Genomic DNA, 15000 nt, shown 5'->3' with positions numbered 1-15000 from the left:
CAAATGTGTCAATCAAACTGTTGCTCTAACCAATCAAATTTCGAGTTGGCAACACAAAAAGGGTACCAATGCCTTCTTGAAGGTGCTGGTCAGCGTCAGAGTTTTCGCAAACTATGATTGACTAGTCACAATGGCCGAAGGAGGAGAAGAAAATGATTTGGTTTAAGATTTACTGATAAAGCCATTTTAAAGATGGACTTTTCAAGAAAAAAATCGACATCATTAAGAAAGGTCAGTTAGTAATTTCCTGGCTAATGGTACCCTCAAGTGGACTTGTAGTAAATCACACCACACTTTTTTTCAGTCCGGATTGATTCAGACAGAACTACTGAAGGCCTAGTGCATGATGAAATCCACAGCCCACCACTTGTTATTTGTTTGCCATTCAAAAAAACATTTTTGAAGATCTCCAGTCCACCTCAGATTCAGCAACTTCCAAACGCTGCTTTTGTGTGATTCAAACTTTGCATACGTTTCCTAATAATGAGCATAAATTACAGTAGAACAAAAAAGTGCATCTCAAAATTGAATGATTATTTATTTACCTGTTTTAGCATGATTTTTACGCACAATATCAATCTGGTTTCCAACCCTCCACATTGTTAAAATTACCTATGACCTCCTCATAACAGTTGACTCTGGACTCCGGATTTAGTGTTTGTCATTTTCTAGCTCAAAGCTTTCAAGTCTCAGTCATCTCCAGGCACTTCTGTTGTTCCTCTGGTGTCTATTTTTGGCCCACTTCTGTTCATTAATGATCTTCTTCCCCTTGGTGATATATGCAAGTATAACATCATTGTTCTCCATCCACAATCAACATACTCACTGGCACCCTGACCCAGAAATTTGTAGATACAAGTTAAGACAATCCCTCAAAGAACTCAACATGTTTGTTTTTGGTTGAAGAAAACCGAGGCAAACATTAAGATACTGCAGGTCCACAAGAGTCTCACCATGCGTTGTCAAAGCAGTTGGCTTTCAAAGCTTCTTGATAGCTTACATTGAAAAAAGAAAAGACAGCTAAGACCGCTCACTCGTAAATCTTTGGGACAGACATGTTCATGCTGGGTTTTCTGGACAAACGTTGCCTTTGAGCTTTGCATCAATCAAAAACATATCACTTTGGTCTTCTCTAGTAGTAATTACAAATGTCTCGAACAGCATTTAATCTGGTCAATGGATTGTTTGTTACCGCTTTCTAAAGTATCTAACTATCAGATTTCGGCAGCGAATCCTGGCCATCTGATAAATGACGTGAGCAGGGGGACATTAAATTCACTGGGGCACTCCCAATCTGCTTTTCTACTACAATTTGCGTGTTGGAATTAAAAAGCAAACTGATGTAGCGCTTCTGAGCTGGATTAGACTTGTTCGCTTCTTCTTCCAAGTGACGTGAGTTTGAGGCAAAGGTTACCACTGTGGAATCCATTTGCTTTGCAGAAAATCTCTCCTCCAGGTATCGGCAGGGATGGCAGAGGGTTGGATTTTATTGTAAAGGATGACCTCATGATGAATTTTCATGAAGAATAATAGCCCTCATCAAAATTCATTTTTCCGGTGACATAGTATACTGCAATTACGTGTGAAGCACCGTGGGAATATTAAGGATGTGCCCACATGTGGGATCTTCTGAATTTGGTACATAAAGCCATCTGCCATTATTCATCAAATGTTTAGCCTACTTACAGTATATTGTATACATTTTAACCTAAAACTCAAATGGACGAAGGAGAAAGAGGAGATTGGACTGTTATGGATAATTGCCAACTAGGCTTGAAACTCACCTTTTGCCAGAAGTTGATATAGAAAACCTCTCGGGAGAAGTTGAGATAGACATTAGTGTCGTAGGCGTCGTCTCCAGTATTTGAGATGGTCAAGTTTAACGAGACGTTCCTGACTCCTCCCAGGGCCAAGTGGGGCCAGCTGTGTGCCCTGATAGAAAAAATAAATAATGTATCATGGTAAAAAAAAACTATTGTTCAAACAACCCTGAGCAATGTCACAGGAAATGATTTGTGATACGTTTCAAATGCTAAAGCGTTAGGTGAACCTGCAAAATACTGACAGCCAATACAGTAGCTTAAAATAGAATTTAATCAGAATCAGAATCAGAATCATCTTTATTGCCAAGTATGTAGAACACACAAGGAATTTGTTTCCGGTAGAACACGCTGCACTAGTATCGTCGTCAAAAAAAAACTGCTAAGTGGCACTATACAGTTCCATTTTGGCTACTGTTGAAGGAGTTCAAAGAGTTCAAAGAGTTAATGGCTTGGGGGAAGAAGCTAATATGATGCATATTTTTGTCATTTTGTTGCAGTGCCATTTTGAATATTTTAGCTGTGAGAAATATTAGAAATACTGTTGTCATAATTAATGTCTTGTACATGTACACCTTTCGTTGTGTCTATTTCGTAGTGTTATTCCTAAATTAATAAGATGAATACAATGCTGTTTTTTTACCACAAAATATAATAGACACATAACTTCACCCAAAAACTATAATGGTAAAATAAATCTGGCTGGCTGCAGTTTGTGGAGGTGGCTAATGATCTTGCATGCCAACAGGTGTTTTCCACTCATGTAAAAGAGGGAGGATAAAACTCAGAAAACAGCTGTCTGAGCACTAGAATGAAATTTCCACTGCTCCATAAATAATAAAAATGACCAAACAAGAGCATTTAAAGAGAAGTTACCAAAACTTCTGAGAGAGACTAAATATTCTAAAGGAAGATGCTAACGATGCAGAGCTGTTTCATGAAATTGTTGTGAAAATGATTTTGAGTAAACACTGAGCAAAAAGACAGTTAGTGAGTTAGTTCATCGAGCAATACTCCATAAAAAGAGAGGGAACTCCCTTGCATGGAAAAACATATGGACATCCTCCAAGCATGTGTCATGGACCCACACCCACAAGACTGATTTCTTTTCTTTCCAAATCAGACTAAATTTGAACAATGAGATATTAGCTTTGTTTTTACCCAGACAGCAACAGCTTTCCATGGAGACGCAGATCTGCAGCACAGTCATCTGACAGGCAGTTCTTCTCAAACGAAGTCTGAGGAGGAAACGCAAACGTTCACGACTTGCTACTCCATCTAGGGGGCAGTGTTGTGTTGATGTCTGTCATCGACAGGAAGGCCAGATTACTTGCAGCCTATCTTAAAACTTTTATCATCAGTCATTCTAGGCTCAGGCGAATCCACACTGAGAAACATTACGACCAGCGAATCAGAAGTTGTTACATTTAATGTTACAGTATTGCTTAATTCATAATAAATGTGATTTGCGAGTGTTGAAACACATCGTCCATCCCGATTTGCATGACGCGCAGCCCATCTTGGAAACATGTGGGCTAGGTTAGAGGTGGCGACAGTGAAAATAAATGAACCTGTCTCTTGGATTCCACTCAAGAAAATCTAACATGGACAATAACAAACTCGTAACCACCACGTAAGAAGTGCCTTTGGGCTTTTCCCAGTCGAGTTGCCATAGCAAGTCACTCACGTGATTTGTTGAACACAGTTTTTGACATCACATGGCCTTTTCTGACATTATCCGCCCAATTCTTTTGAAAGTGAGAGCCACTTCATGTGTACTGATTGTGAAATGATATCAGAATCAGAATCATAATCAGAATACCTTTATTCGTCCCGCAATGCATCTGAAATAACACATGCGTCCGAATTATTGTGTCTTTTAATGATATGGGCATGTGCAATTTTAAATACTTGAATTTAATTTTCAGACTCTGAACATGTTAACTCATTCACTGCCAGAAGATGTGCAAAAATGCGTCTGCTTCAGTGCAAGGGTTTTTATCATTTTCAATCAATTCACAGGACCCACAGAATATTGAGTTTACATGAACATTCAATACCGTGTTAGAAACCTGAGACACTTTTATCATTAAAAAAGTTAATTCCTAAATTGTATGGGTCTGGAGTTATCTGACCTTGAAATGGGGGCGGCTGTACAAAATACAATACAATACAATACATACATATTGATTTGTATAGAGCTTTAACAACAGCTGAAGCTAAAAAAGTGCTAACATGGAAAAAAGGGAAATGCTGCCCCCTCGTGGAAGGGAAAAAAACATTTCCAGAGGTCTGGCCAGCGCTCTATCAGCACCCGCTGCAAGAAAAACCAAAACCCAAACAAATTCGGGAATGGCACTCCAGGTCATGCTTTTCAATTCCCAAATAAATTCGTGAATGGCAGTGAATGAGTTAAAGACATCACAAAATAATGCAAATGTTTGCATTTTTAAATCCTAATTTCAATGAGCAAATCACAATGGCATAGTATTGGCAGACGACTCATGTGGTGACACCTGGGCTCAAGCAACAGCGCCCCTGCTGATTGCAATTAAGTAGCCCACTCAACTTTGATCACATATGCCGAGCTGCCTGCTGACACGTCATCAAATTTGATGCTCAATTACTTTATGTTTGATTTCGGAACTGTTTGTAATTTGGATGAAACCACCATAATTTGCTTTGGCCGCAAAAAAAAATAAATAAATTGCATCGCTGTAAATAAACTTGGGGAAACCACAACAAGACATAGCTCAGAATGGCCATATTCAGCAGTGCCTTATACCTCATTCCTCACTGCAATCTTGTTTCCTTTCCTCCACCGAAGCACAGGGGTGAGAGCAGGCAAGTCTCCCTCCTGGTGTCCATCTACCACATGCTTCCCAAGGCTATATGACACCTCAAATGTGATGGCTGTGAACACGTCCTTCACATCTTTCTGTTTAAAAAAAGCAATCACAAACAAAAATAGCAGTTATTGTGAGTTCTGCTCCATATGGACAAGTTTGCCAATGATGGACAAGCAGATCAAGTCAAGAATAATTGTCTGGTTATTGTTTGATCAACCCATCAACAGTTTGGAATAACATTAAAAGTTGTATATAAAAATATAGAATTGCAACATGTTTGTTATCCAACAGCCATGGAGATGTGAATAACATTTAAGTGGTGGGCGGACTAATGGCACTTAAATTAAATGCAATCCAGTGTTCAATCCACAGCAATGCTAGCAAGTGAATTCCTCAAAAGCAAGATCATCTCAGTTGCTTTTTATTTTCTGATTCACGCGACACATCAAAGCATCTAATTTACTGAAACTAAAACAAGCGGAACCACTGATGATGACGACGTTCAGAGTCATCATTCAGAAGACATGCAACATTTAAAAAAATCTGATTGTGTCTGTGCATGAGAACTATTGTTGTGTATCCAGTGGTTTACTCAGAGACCATGGAGGAACAGTTTGATTTGGCATCGGCTTTGGAAACATGTTGACCGAAAGAAAATAGAGCTGGATTTGATCAACTCTCATATATTCATTAATGACAGAATAATACAGGGGAAAAGATTCAGCTCCGTTGCCTGTTATATATAAAAAGTGGATAAGGTCACACTGTCTCAAAGTCAACAGTATAACCACGCAGAGGCTTCGACAGTAATCTAACAACAGTGAGCCAAAATCCACAATGAAAACACCCTTTGTTTCCGGGCATCACACACTCTATTCTGCCCACTTTCACAACATTTTCCATTGACCACCCACCCATCATCCTCTTTACTCAGACAGGCACAGAGCCAGTCTGGGCTTTGAACACGCTGAACATTAAGAGTGGTGAACCCACCCATCACATCACCGGTGAGAGAGTAATTGCAGGAAGCAGCGCTCATGAGCGGAGGATTTAAACAGAGAGAAACAGAAGATTGGGGTCTGTCTTGGGATGCGTTGTAGCATGCAGATAAAGCGCTGGCCTTGGAGATTATATCAATTTATTACTTTACATTGAGTTGCTATTGAAAGAAAGCAAGGTTCGTAGTTTCTTTTCCCCTCCAAGCCTGTACACGTCAGGACCAAAAGCCAATTCATTTTATGTCACTTACCGAGTGCACATTCTCCCAGTGCTACCGATCAATAATAATAAAGCAGCTTGCCAAAGACAGAGGTCAGACGCCAATCCATCTGTGGACTAAGATTCATGCTCCACGGGACAGAGATTGTGTTGTTTGCGCTTTGCCGCCGTTTGGTTGGAGGGTAGTAACCTGACCAGTGTTGGAGTCAGCACATGAGAAACTGCGGCAGATTTGCAGGCCAAAGTCTCCACCCAAGTAGCCATTAAACCAGCATGCTTCTAATGGGCCCCGTCCACTGGCCCCCTTGTGAACTGAACCCCCACGGGAGGTCATTGCTCAGGCTAGGAGCCCACATAGTCCCACTGCTTATCTCACATTTTCACAAGCCACATGAGAACTTGGGGTTCAGGGGGCAAAGAGTCATAATGACTTGAAAAGTAAAACTGCACAATTCCATGCTGAAAGAGTGACTTTTTATACTATTAAATTGGCATTATCATTCGACTGCACTGTGATGGGATTCCCATAGAACATCCCATATTTCACAGATGAAGACATTTTGACATAAGAAACATGAGCTGGCTGACTAAACTCCCGAGACTTGCACCAGGCTGGCATGATACATGGCGGAGGCCATGCACTAATGCGTTGCACGTCTTCCGTATTTTACATATCGCTTGATCAAAAGCTCCCAATTGGCACCTCACCCCTGGCACAAACACGCTTCGACCCAGCGGCGACATCACACACAGGAATTCCTAAGGCGCAACTGAAAAGGCCACTCATGTAGTGTTAACTGCGGGCTATGTTTATGGAAGTATACATCCACAACTGTTTGACAATAAACAGTTGACAACAGAAGGCTTGTGAGAGGCCATTATTACTTCAAAGTACGCCGTAAGGGTCGGATTTCAGACGGCATTGCTGCGAATGTGTTGGAAATGAAAAAAGGGAACAAAACCAGTCCCTTTTGAGACCCCTTTGAGTCTGATATGACTTGTTATTGATATATACTGTATTATGCTGTTTATAATGCCTCAAAGGGAAATTCTATTTGCATAATGTTTGTTGCATCTGACACAGAAGAGTAGTCATGCATATGAAAGCACACACGGACATACAGAACTAATGTAAGTCCTGAGGTAGAAGGAAGTCGCAAAGCCTTGTTAAAGAGCACCTCAAAAGTCGTCAAGAAGCAGATGAGCATTTGTCCGAAAACAAGATGCATTTTGGTGGGGCTGATTGCTCAAATCACAACCCCCCACCCCCGACAGATGAACGATTTCTTACCATTTGCTTCACAATGGTATGTGACATCTTCTCAAACATCTCAGCACAGGAAGTGTGGCATGTCGGAATATTTATGGCTTTTTTTGTTGCCGGATCATCTGACAGCTCCTGTGACATGGTACTTGACCTCAGTCAAGAGGATGACCGTTTAAACCCTGACTAACACAGCAGCATTCAAACATGCCAGAGAAGAAGTGAGACACTTCTATCGCCTATGCTCAACAAGCAGCTCAACAAAATAAACGACACATAAAAAGTAGTTACAAATCTGGAGCAGTTTGAATAGGTTTCACCTCAAAACAAGATGATGAAAAAACACGAATGATTACTCTTCACTCCATTGTTGGAACAACAGAGTTTAAACTGATCTGTCATTGTTCGAACCAATTTTTCATAAAAAAAAAAAAATCATGAATCAGAAGCCAAAATAACGCATGGACTCCAGTGATTTTTGTGCAAACGATACATGATAAGTATTGGCCGGAAAAAAGATGACTTTCATTCCACAACAGTGCACAAAGATGCAAGCGGCAGATTTACAGCATGGCCACTGTTATCCCCTATCATCATCTCACCACTGACTTCTTAATGCTGTCATTGTTACCCAGCGGGAAGTACTTTCTTTCCAACTATATTTTGGAACTGTAGATTCTCAAAATATGACCATATTTCATGTTAGTAGAGTTGTGTTTTTGTTTTCAATAATCTTTCTTTGTTATATATGAATGTAGTGAAATCATAGGAGGTTTTCACTCGTTGCACTATGAAAGGAATGTAGCCACAAGGGGGCACAAGCCAGTGTCTTGTTGTGCCGGTCCCAAGCCCGGATAAATACAGAGGGTTGTGTCAGGAAGGGCATCCTACGTAAAAATCTTTGCCAAAACAAATATGCGAATATGTGAAAGAGGCACTATGAAAGGAAACAGGCGTGGCACAAACCTTTATCCACAACACCACCTCACTCTTGAACAAAGTGAGAGCCAACGCTCGGTGTTTATGTTCACACTCTTAGCCGATGTATTTGGTATGTGCTCACTCGACATCCATACGTCAACATAATGTATGTTTGCACTCAAAAGAGTTAAATGAATGAGGCTGATAAGATCATTGGAAAACACTACCTTTGTAAACCCCTCGAAGCTCTGATACATGTTAATCCGATCAACATAATGGTAACAAACCAAGCGCCCCCCTCGTTCTCATAACACGGCACCACTTTGGTTTAGGAGCATACCTCCGCCGTTGTGGTTCTATGGGAAGAGTGACGTCAGGCTGCATGAGGCTGTGATCTTTAAACGCCCCACGCTCATCTAAAATGCACAAGAGTTATTCTCAGCCAAACCCTCAAAAGCATATGGCTTGATTCTTCTCATGGGAAGTTTGATTAACTTTCAAGGGAAACACACACATTCACACACATACAACTCCTTATTAGGACAATAGACGTTTGGATGACTTGCAGCTTGAGGCCCTTTCATTGGAGGGCTGCACACTAAGGGATCGAAGAAAGAATGGAAAAACAACTTTTGAGTGAAGTGATGAATGAATCCAGCTTCTCCAAACGTTAGTGTGACGTGTGTATGATGAGAAATGCATTACTGGCAAGACTGCTCCCAGCATATACTGGGCTATGGCAAAATGTAAAAAAATGGGAAGAAAAGTGGTGTGCTCCACAATCTTGCTTGAGAATGTAAAAATTATGGACTAAAGCAATAATGGGAAGCGCTGTCTTGGGAGAGTGATTCTTAATTTGCTCTGTAGGTGTGTATTTAACTGGCAACATTTTTTTTCTGGATTATTCAGTAGGAAAGTCAAGTGCTAAAGCAACTGATGAAGCTGGAACACTTCAGAATTTTACAGTGCACAAGGCAAAGATACACTTCTCTCAATCATATCATTTTGGGTCACACAGCACGAGCTAGAGCCCAACGCAGCTGATCACATGCTTGAGTGGTCATTGGTCAATCATGGGGCAATTCTGAGAAGAAGCCACATGCTGTCAACATGTGAAACACTCCACTTCAATGACCTAGTCACAGATGCACAGAAAAGACACATTTATGTCAGTCACCATACCACATCAATTGCTCATTTTACCTACATTTCACAAACCATTCCAATTTAGTTATTTGTGGCTCAATGAAGTGAAGTCATAATTCTTCTTGATCTGTATTATTTTGTGGCACTACATAGTTGGTATGAGTCGACACATGTTTCAAAGCAAATAGCAGCCACCTGCATACAACAGTTGTTCTGTCTGACTCAAGGACGACTGGGTGGGTAGACGTTGAATTCAAGCTGTTTATGATCTTATTCCGCTTATTGTTTGCTTATTGACGTATGGCCAGAATCTGCATGTACATAAATTTGAGTTTATGACCACGTCAGTATCCTACTTCCTCCGTGTAAAAATGTTGTTTCTGGACAGTGTACCACCCTTTTATATGTGCTTTAAAAGGTGCCAATGTTTCTTAAAAAACAATATGCAGTTGATTTTTCACAAGAAGGTTACAGTTTGGTTTAGCTTTACCTTTGCAAAGTTGAAGAGAAAAAATAATGTCTGCAAAACTGAACAAATTCGTTTATAATTCTAACCCTGATTACAAAAAAAGCTCACAAGTCAGCAAAACATGTATTTGGACTTTGGACTCTGGAAAGGCATTGGAAAGTACAGCTCACACCAGATGTATGCTCTGACAAACATCAACAAACATCCAACACGCAATCAAACCATCGGCCTGTCTGATGTTCGTGGACGAGGTAGGCAGAAATATTTGTCCAGCTTCGGGCATTAACCTGATAACCTCCACAACCTGCTGTCCGTCACAGCGGAGTGAACGTGACACAATCCAAACAAACCCGAGCATTGCACATTGTCCACGTTGCAAAGGTCAATTTGTTAGCTTCTTTACCTATTATTAAATCCGTTTATCAAGGCAAATTATGTTTGCGAAAAACAGTTTTATGAATTTAGGTCATTTCAGAATCTCAAGAGGCAATACAAATGGCAGTGGTATGTGTGTAACAATATGAACCGCTGATCATTGCCGCTCATAACCTGGTCTGAGGTCATCACTGTGATAAATGTTAATATCTACTCTCACAATGATTTTGTGTTACTTGGAATTATTCGTGTGGTTCAAGTATGTCAATCTAAAACTTCATCTGACCCAAATAAGGTTTAATATGTGGCACAATCCCGATTCTTTTCCATAAAACATAAATTATTTTGTTCAACAGAACTCAGCAAGACAAATACATGAAATACATCTCATAAGCACACAGCACACTGCCTCCCGGAAACATAGATCATCAATTGCACTGTCATGCAAGAATCCTGTTTCACAATTGAAATATCAGGCATATGCAATGTTAGTTTGCAAAAGTACAATGTGTAATTTCAAATCTTTTCACGCCACAAATGAAGCACACTTTTTGGCATGTCTTGACCAAGCTGAGCCAACAGAGGCACTTGAATTCCAGGACCCACAGAATATTGAGTTTTAGGGCTACGTAAACATTCAATACAGGGTTAGAAACCTTAAACTCTGTTATTTTTTCAGAATAAAAGAGTTCATTCAGAAATTATATGGGTCTGGAGTTATATGACCTTGAAATGAGGGTGGCTGTCCAAAATACAATGCAATACATACATATTGGTTTATATAGCCCTTTAACAACTGATGAAGCTGGAACAAAGCGCTAACATGGAAGAAAAATAAATTCTTCCCCCTTGTGGAAAAGAAAAAACATTGCCAGAGGCCATGGCCAGCGCTTTACCAGAACCCAAGCATGAAAAAATAAACATAATACGTTCGGGAATGGCGCTGTAAGTCATATTGAAAATATGAATACATTTGTGAATGGCAATGAATGAGTTAAGAAGGAATCCAACATTTGACCCTTGGAAAATGAAAACCACAGCTTGGTTTCATAAAAGACGAGAGGATAGGTGCCTGAGATTCTTGCTTAAAATGGGAAGATGGAATAGGCTTACTGATCAAACATACCCAAATCATCTGTGTTGTTATTTTTACTACGTTCCATCAACAGCTATTTGATTCCATGCCAGTGACCACAGTTGTGTGCTGTACCATTGGAATACAAAAGCTTGCCAATCGCCTATAAATACACAGATGTGTTTTCTCATAGCTTTCTCATTCAACCCTCCCACATTTATTTTCGATCAGGACGCTGCTTCTGTTCTATTTTCAGGAACACTGGATTTAATTCTGGAAATGAGCCCGAAGCAGCATAGTCGGAGAACCAAAAGGTGGGTTGGTCAAAGAAAAAAAAATGTTGCGCTTACAGCATCAGCATTCCATCAATTCTTAACCCAACTCATCATTGTAATCATCATGATCATCATCACAAGTCGACTACCTTTGACCCGTCACTTATCCCGGCAGTGTACTACTGAGTCACGTGCAAGAAACTAAACAAAACCCTCATAGGAAGAAAAGAAGAAGAAAAAAAGAACAGTTCAGACGAGATCCTTTTATGGAAGTTTGGGTTCTTAACAACGGGTAACCAAATAGAGGTCACCACTGCAGCAAGTACTTCAGAGAGCACATAAAAAGGAAACTAAATAATTGTCTTCAAATAAACCTTTTCATTTACATGCAAGCAGGCAGTTTCATTGTAAAATAATTCTCAGAGGGAGCCATAATTCTGTTGTTGTTTAGAAAAGGAGCCTTTAAAGACTTCCTCACTTAAAAAATGGCTTCCTCCAACATAGTGATTAACTTTCATCCATAAACAGGAAGTTTATTATGTCCACACTTGTGCAACCAGTTCAAGCTACGCAAATGCGCATGCTAGCACAAAACCGTTGAAAACAATTCGACTGCTACTTTATTTTAACTCATTCACTGCCATTCACAAATTTATTTGAGAATTGACAATATGACGTAGAGTGCCATTCCCGAATTTGTTCAGGTTTTGTTTTTTCTTATTTGGGGGCTGATGAAGCGCAGGCCATGGGGCATGGCAATGATTTTTCCTTTCCACAAGGGGCAGCGTTTCCATTTTTTCCATGTTAATACATGTAATTTGTTCCAGATTCAACTGTTGTTAAATAATAATAGATTTTATTTCAATCGCCTTTCAAAGCTCTCAAGAACACTTTACAGTCACAGACAAGCATAAATACAATAAATAAAATACAATTATAAATATAATTATAAATAGAATACAATAAATAAAATACAATTATAAATAGAAACAAGAGATAGAGCTACACAGAAAATGCAATTTTAAATAAGTGGGTTTTGAGGTGGGATTTAAAGTGCTATATAAACCAATATATGTATGTATTGCATTGTATTTTGGACAGCCGCCCTCATTTCAAGCTCATCTAACTCCAGACACATATAATTTACGAATTAACTCTTTTTTTCTGATGCAAGGGGAGAGTCTAGGGTTTGTCACGCTGCATTTGATGTTTTTGCAGTCCTAAAACTCAATATTCTGTGGGTCCTGGAAGTCCAGTGACAAAGACAAAAACCATGGCAGTGGAGTGGACACATTTTTGCACATCTGGCAGTGAATGGGTTAAGTTGGCTTAAAGTGCTCATCTAACAGCGAACGGGTCTCAAATGCAAAAGAAAGCAGCGGGGACGGACTGCTTAAAAAGTGCAATGTTTGTCTTTGAGACTCTTCCATCCCGATGATGGAAGAAGCCTCCAGATGCTTCCTGCAGCCGATTTCGTCATTCAGTGCAAACGCCTTTGGCCACTTCTGCTTTACTGTTGTCATTGGAGACATTATTTATGGGTCCAGCCCAGATAAAGCTGCAACACACAAAGCCAATTATACTCAAGTCATTCTTCAAGAGCTCGCTTGGCTGGATATAAACACATGTCGAGTGTATACATTTTTATGTTCACTTTGCTGCAGACGTTAGCTATTGGCTATCATCATTCTCCGCAGGAAGCGGAGGATGATCTTGACATCTAAAATAACAACCATTAACGAAGAGAAGTGGGAAATGACAACACGGTCACGGCCATGTCTTGGGGAAGTGCTGCCAAGTGATGAAGCAATGGCAGCTTTCTGTCTTTCCGCTCCATAGTATAACATGCGTGTGTTTCCTCTGTAGTGCAAGTTAGTCGAAAACATAGCGAGAGAATCTTTTTCATTGTGGTCAGACTTGGCCACCCATAACGTTTCCTTGTCGTGGCATTGTGTGGTAAAGAGGCAGCATAAATCCTGGAGAACCATTTTGCTCTCAAAGCAGCGCTGCCAAAGTCAAGGAATCATCCAATCAGCGCAAGTTTTGGTTAGCCAGATATGATGATGGATTTGCAATCGCAAGAACAGACTCGATATAAATGACCCAGGGCAGAAACAACACCTTTATATTGACTCGATTGCACATTTATGAGAACGACTTCAGATGTTTTACTCCCGAAACAAGGCAGAAAAAGAACTGTCTCATGTTTCCCCGATCTGGCACGACCATGTCGGGAAATCCTGTCGAAAATATTAGTCTCTGCTAAATATAACTGGAATAATTCATCTTTACTACCTTGTGATAGAAAGAGCCAGAATTTCAGAACAAAGCACCAAGTCTTAGCTACTGACCTTTTCCACTCTTGATACTGTTATAGCACATTTTCATTATATTCTTTAGACACGATGCTTGACACGCAGTCATGTGTGACAGACGACAGCTGGGTATGATTACCTTCCCGCTATGTACCTTCACTGTATCAGCTCTCTTGGTAAATTAAGCCAAGGGGACGGCATCAAGAGAAGTGCACGTTTCGGCTGAGTCTGTATTTTGTCTGTAGAGTGGCAAACAAAGCAGGCAGTGTGACAGCACGCCACAGATTGCCTGCCGGCTTTGGGACTTTATCCACATGGGGGACTCTTTGGGAAGTTGTTACAGGAACTCCTGGTTTGCTTTTCTCTCACCAGGGTTTCCTGTTTGTCTGTCAAGAGAAAGCTGCCAGGTGCTAAGGACATGGAACATTTGAACACTCACTTGAAGGAGTGAATGAGCATCAATCTGTTTGACTAATAAACACAAAAAATGGCTATGACACAAGGGCCGCTGTACAACGCTAGACTTGACTGGCCGCCAAAAATGATGTAGTTCGTAAATCTACAGGTCACTGATTCATCTTTGCACTTAACAATTTTGCCTTGTGAAAACTGATTTTATTCAAATAAATAAACTAACAAATAAAGTGCACCTACATTGGAAGTACAGTAGTCTGTTCAGGTAAAACAATTCAGAATATGGGAGTCCGAGTCTAAATTGCTTTCAGTGCAGCTTTAATTTGTAACAGTTATTCCTAAAATCAGCCTCAAAGGAGTTTTAAGAGAACAAAAAATATATACATTTTAATTAATTAACTACTTTACTTCCCTAATGCAAGTTAACTATTTTTTGTAACACGCATGTGACTATTAATACTACAATAAAATATCTGCACTGAGACAGCAAGAGTTTGACCTGGTAAGAGATTATTTCTATTTAGAATGGTGTTTAAGATGGTGGATCGTTTATTTTTGAAGGCCTGCCTTTTCTCCTGGTGTTGCGAAGCTAATCACAATAGAATAAGCAGTGATTGAATAAGCGCCACATGGCTACATCTAATATTAATGGAGTTTATCATACGTCTGTTCCCAAAGGCCGCTATTCATCAGCAATTGGGGAAAATGGAATAATGCGAGCGTCCCAATGTGTCACATACCATAAATGCCGGAATGATAGGGAAGTAAAGCAGACCTGTCACCCTACAGAGTATACTCGTTTATCAGCACGTGCCTGTTGCAATATAATCTAATTCTGGATTGTGGTTGAAGAAAGTCA

At 40.0% G+C, this 15000-nt stretch overlaps 1 protein-coding gene and 1 long non-coding RNA gene across 5 annotated transcripts in view; one reads left to right on the top strand and one right to left on the bottom strand.

The window, feature by feature from the left end:
* itga9 (integrin, alpha 9) overlaps positions 1–15000 on the bottom strand; it is a 48400-nt gene that overhangs the window by 12379 nt on the left and 21021 nt on the right. For both annotated transcript variants that reach the window (XM_089011951.1, XM_089011952.1), the window contains exons 16-18: positions 4606–4758; positions 2982–3058; positions 1785–1932 (exon numbers count right to left, since the gene is read on the bottom strand). In XM_089011951.1, the coding sequence (XP_088868077.1) occupies positions 1785–1932; positions 2982–3058; positions 4606–4758 (378 nt within the window). The remainder of the gene's footprint in view (positions 1–1784; positions 1933–2981; positions 3059–4605; positions 4759–15000) is intronic.
* Positions 9842–15000, top strand: part of LOC148889457 (uncharacterized) — a 25216-nt gene continuing 20057 nt past the window's right edge. For 2 of the 3 annotated variants that reach the window (XR_016116883.1, XR_016116882.1), the window contains exons 1-2: positions 9842–9938; positions 11394–11451. This is a non-coding gene — a long non-coding RNA (uncharacterized LOC148889457). The remainder of the gene's footprint in view (positions 9939–11393; positions 11452–15000) is intronic. The other variant, XR_016116884.1, reaches the window with a different exon arrangement.

The sequence above is a fragment of the Hippocampus bargibanti genome, linkage group LG13 (genome assembly GCF_051943395.1).
Source record: "Hippocampus bargibanti isolate YZ-2025 linkage group LG13, ASM5194339v1, whole genome shotgun sequence".
Classification (NCBI taxonomy): domain Eukaryota; kingdom Metazoa; phylum Chordata; class Actinopteri; order Syngnathiformes; family Syngnathidae; genus Hippocampus; species Hippocampus bargibanti.
The sequence above is the reverse complement of the archived record's forward strand: the minus strand, read 5'-3'. Positions and strand labels throughout refer to the sequence as shown.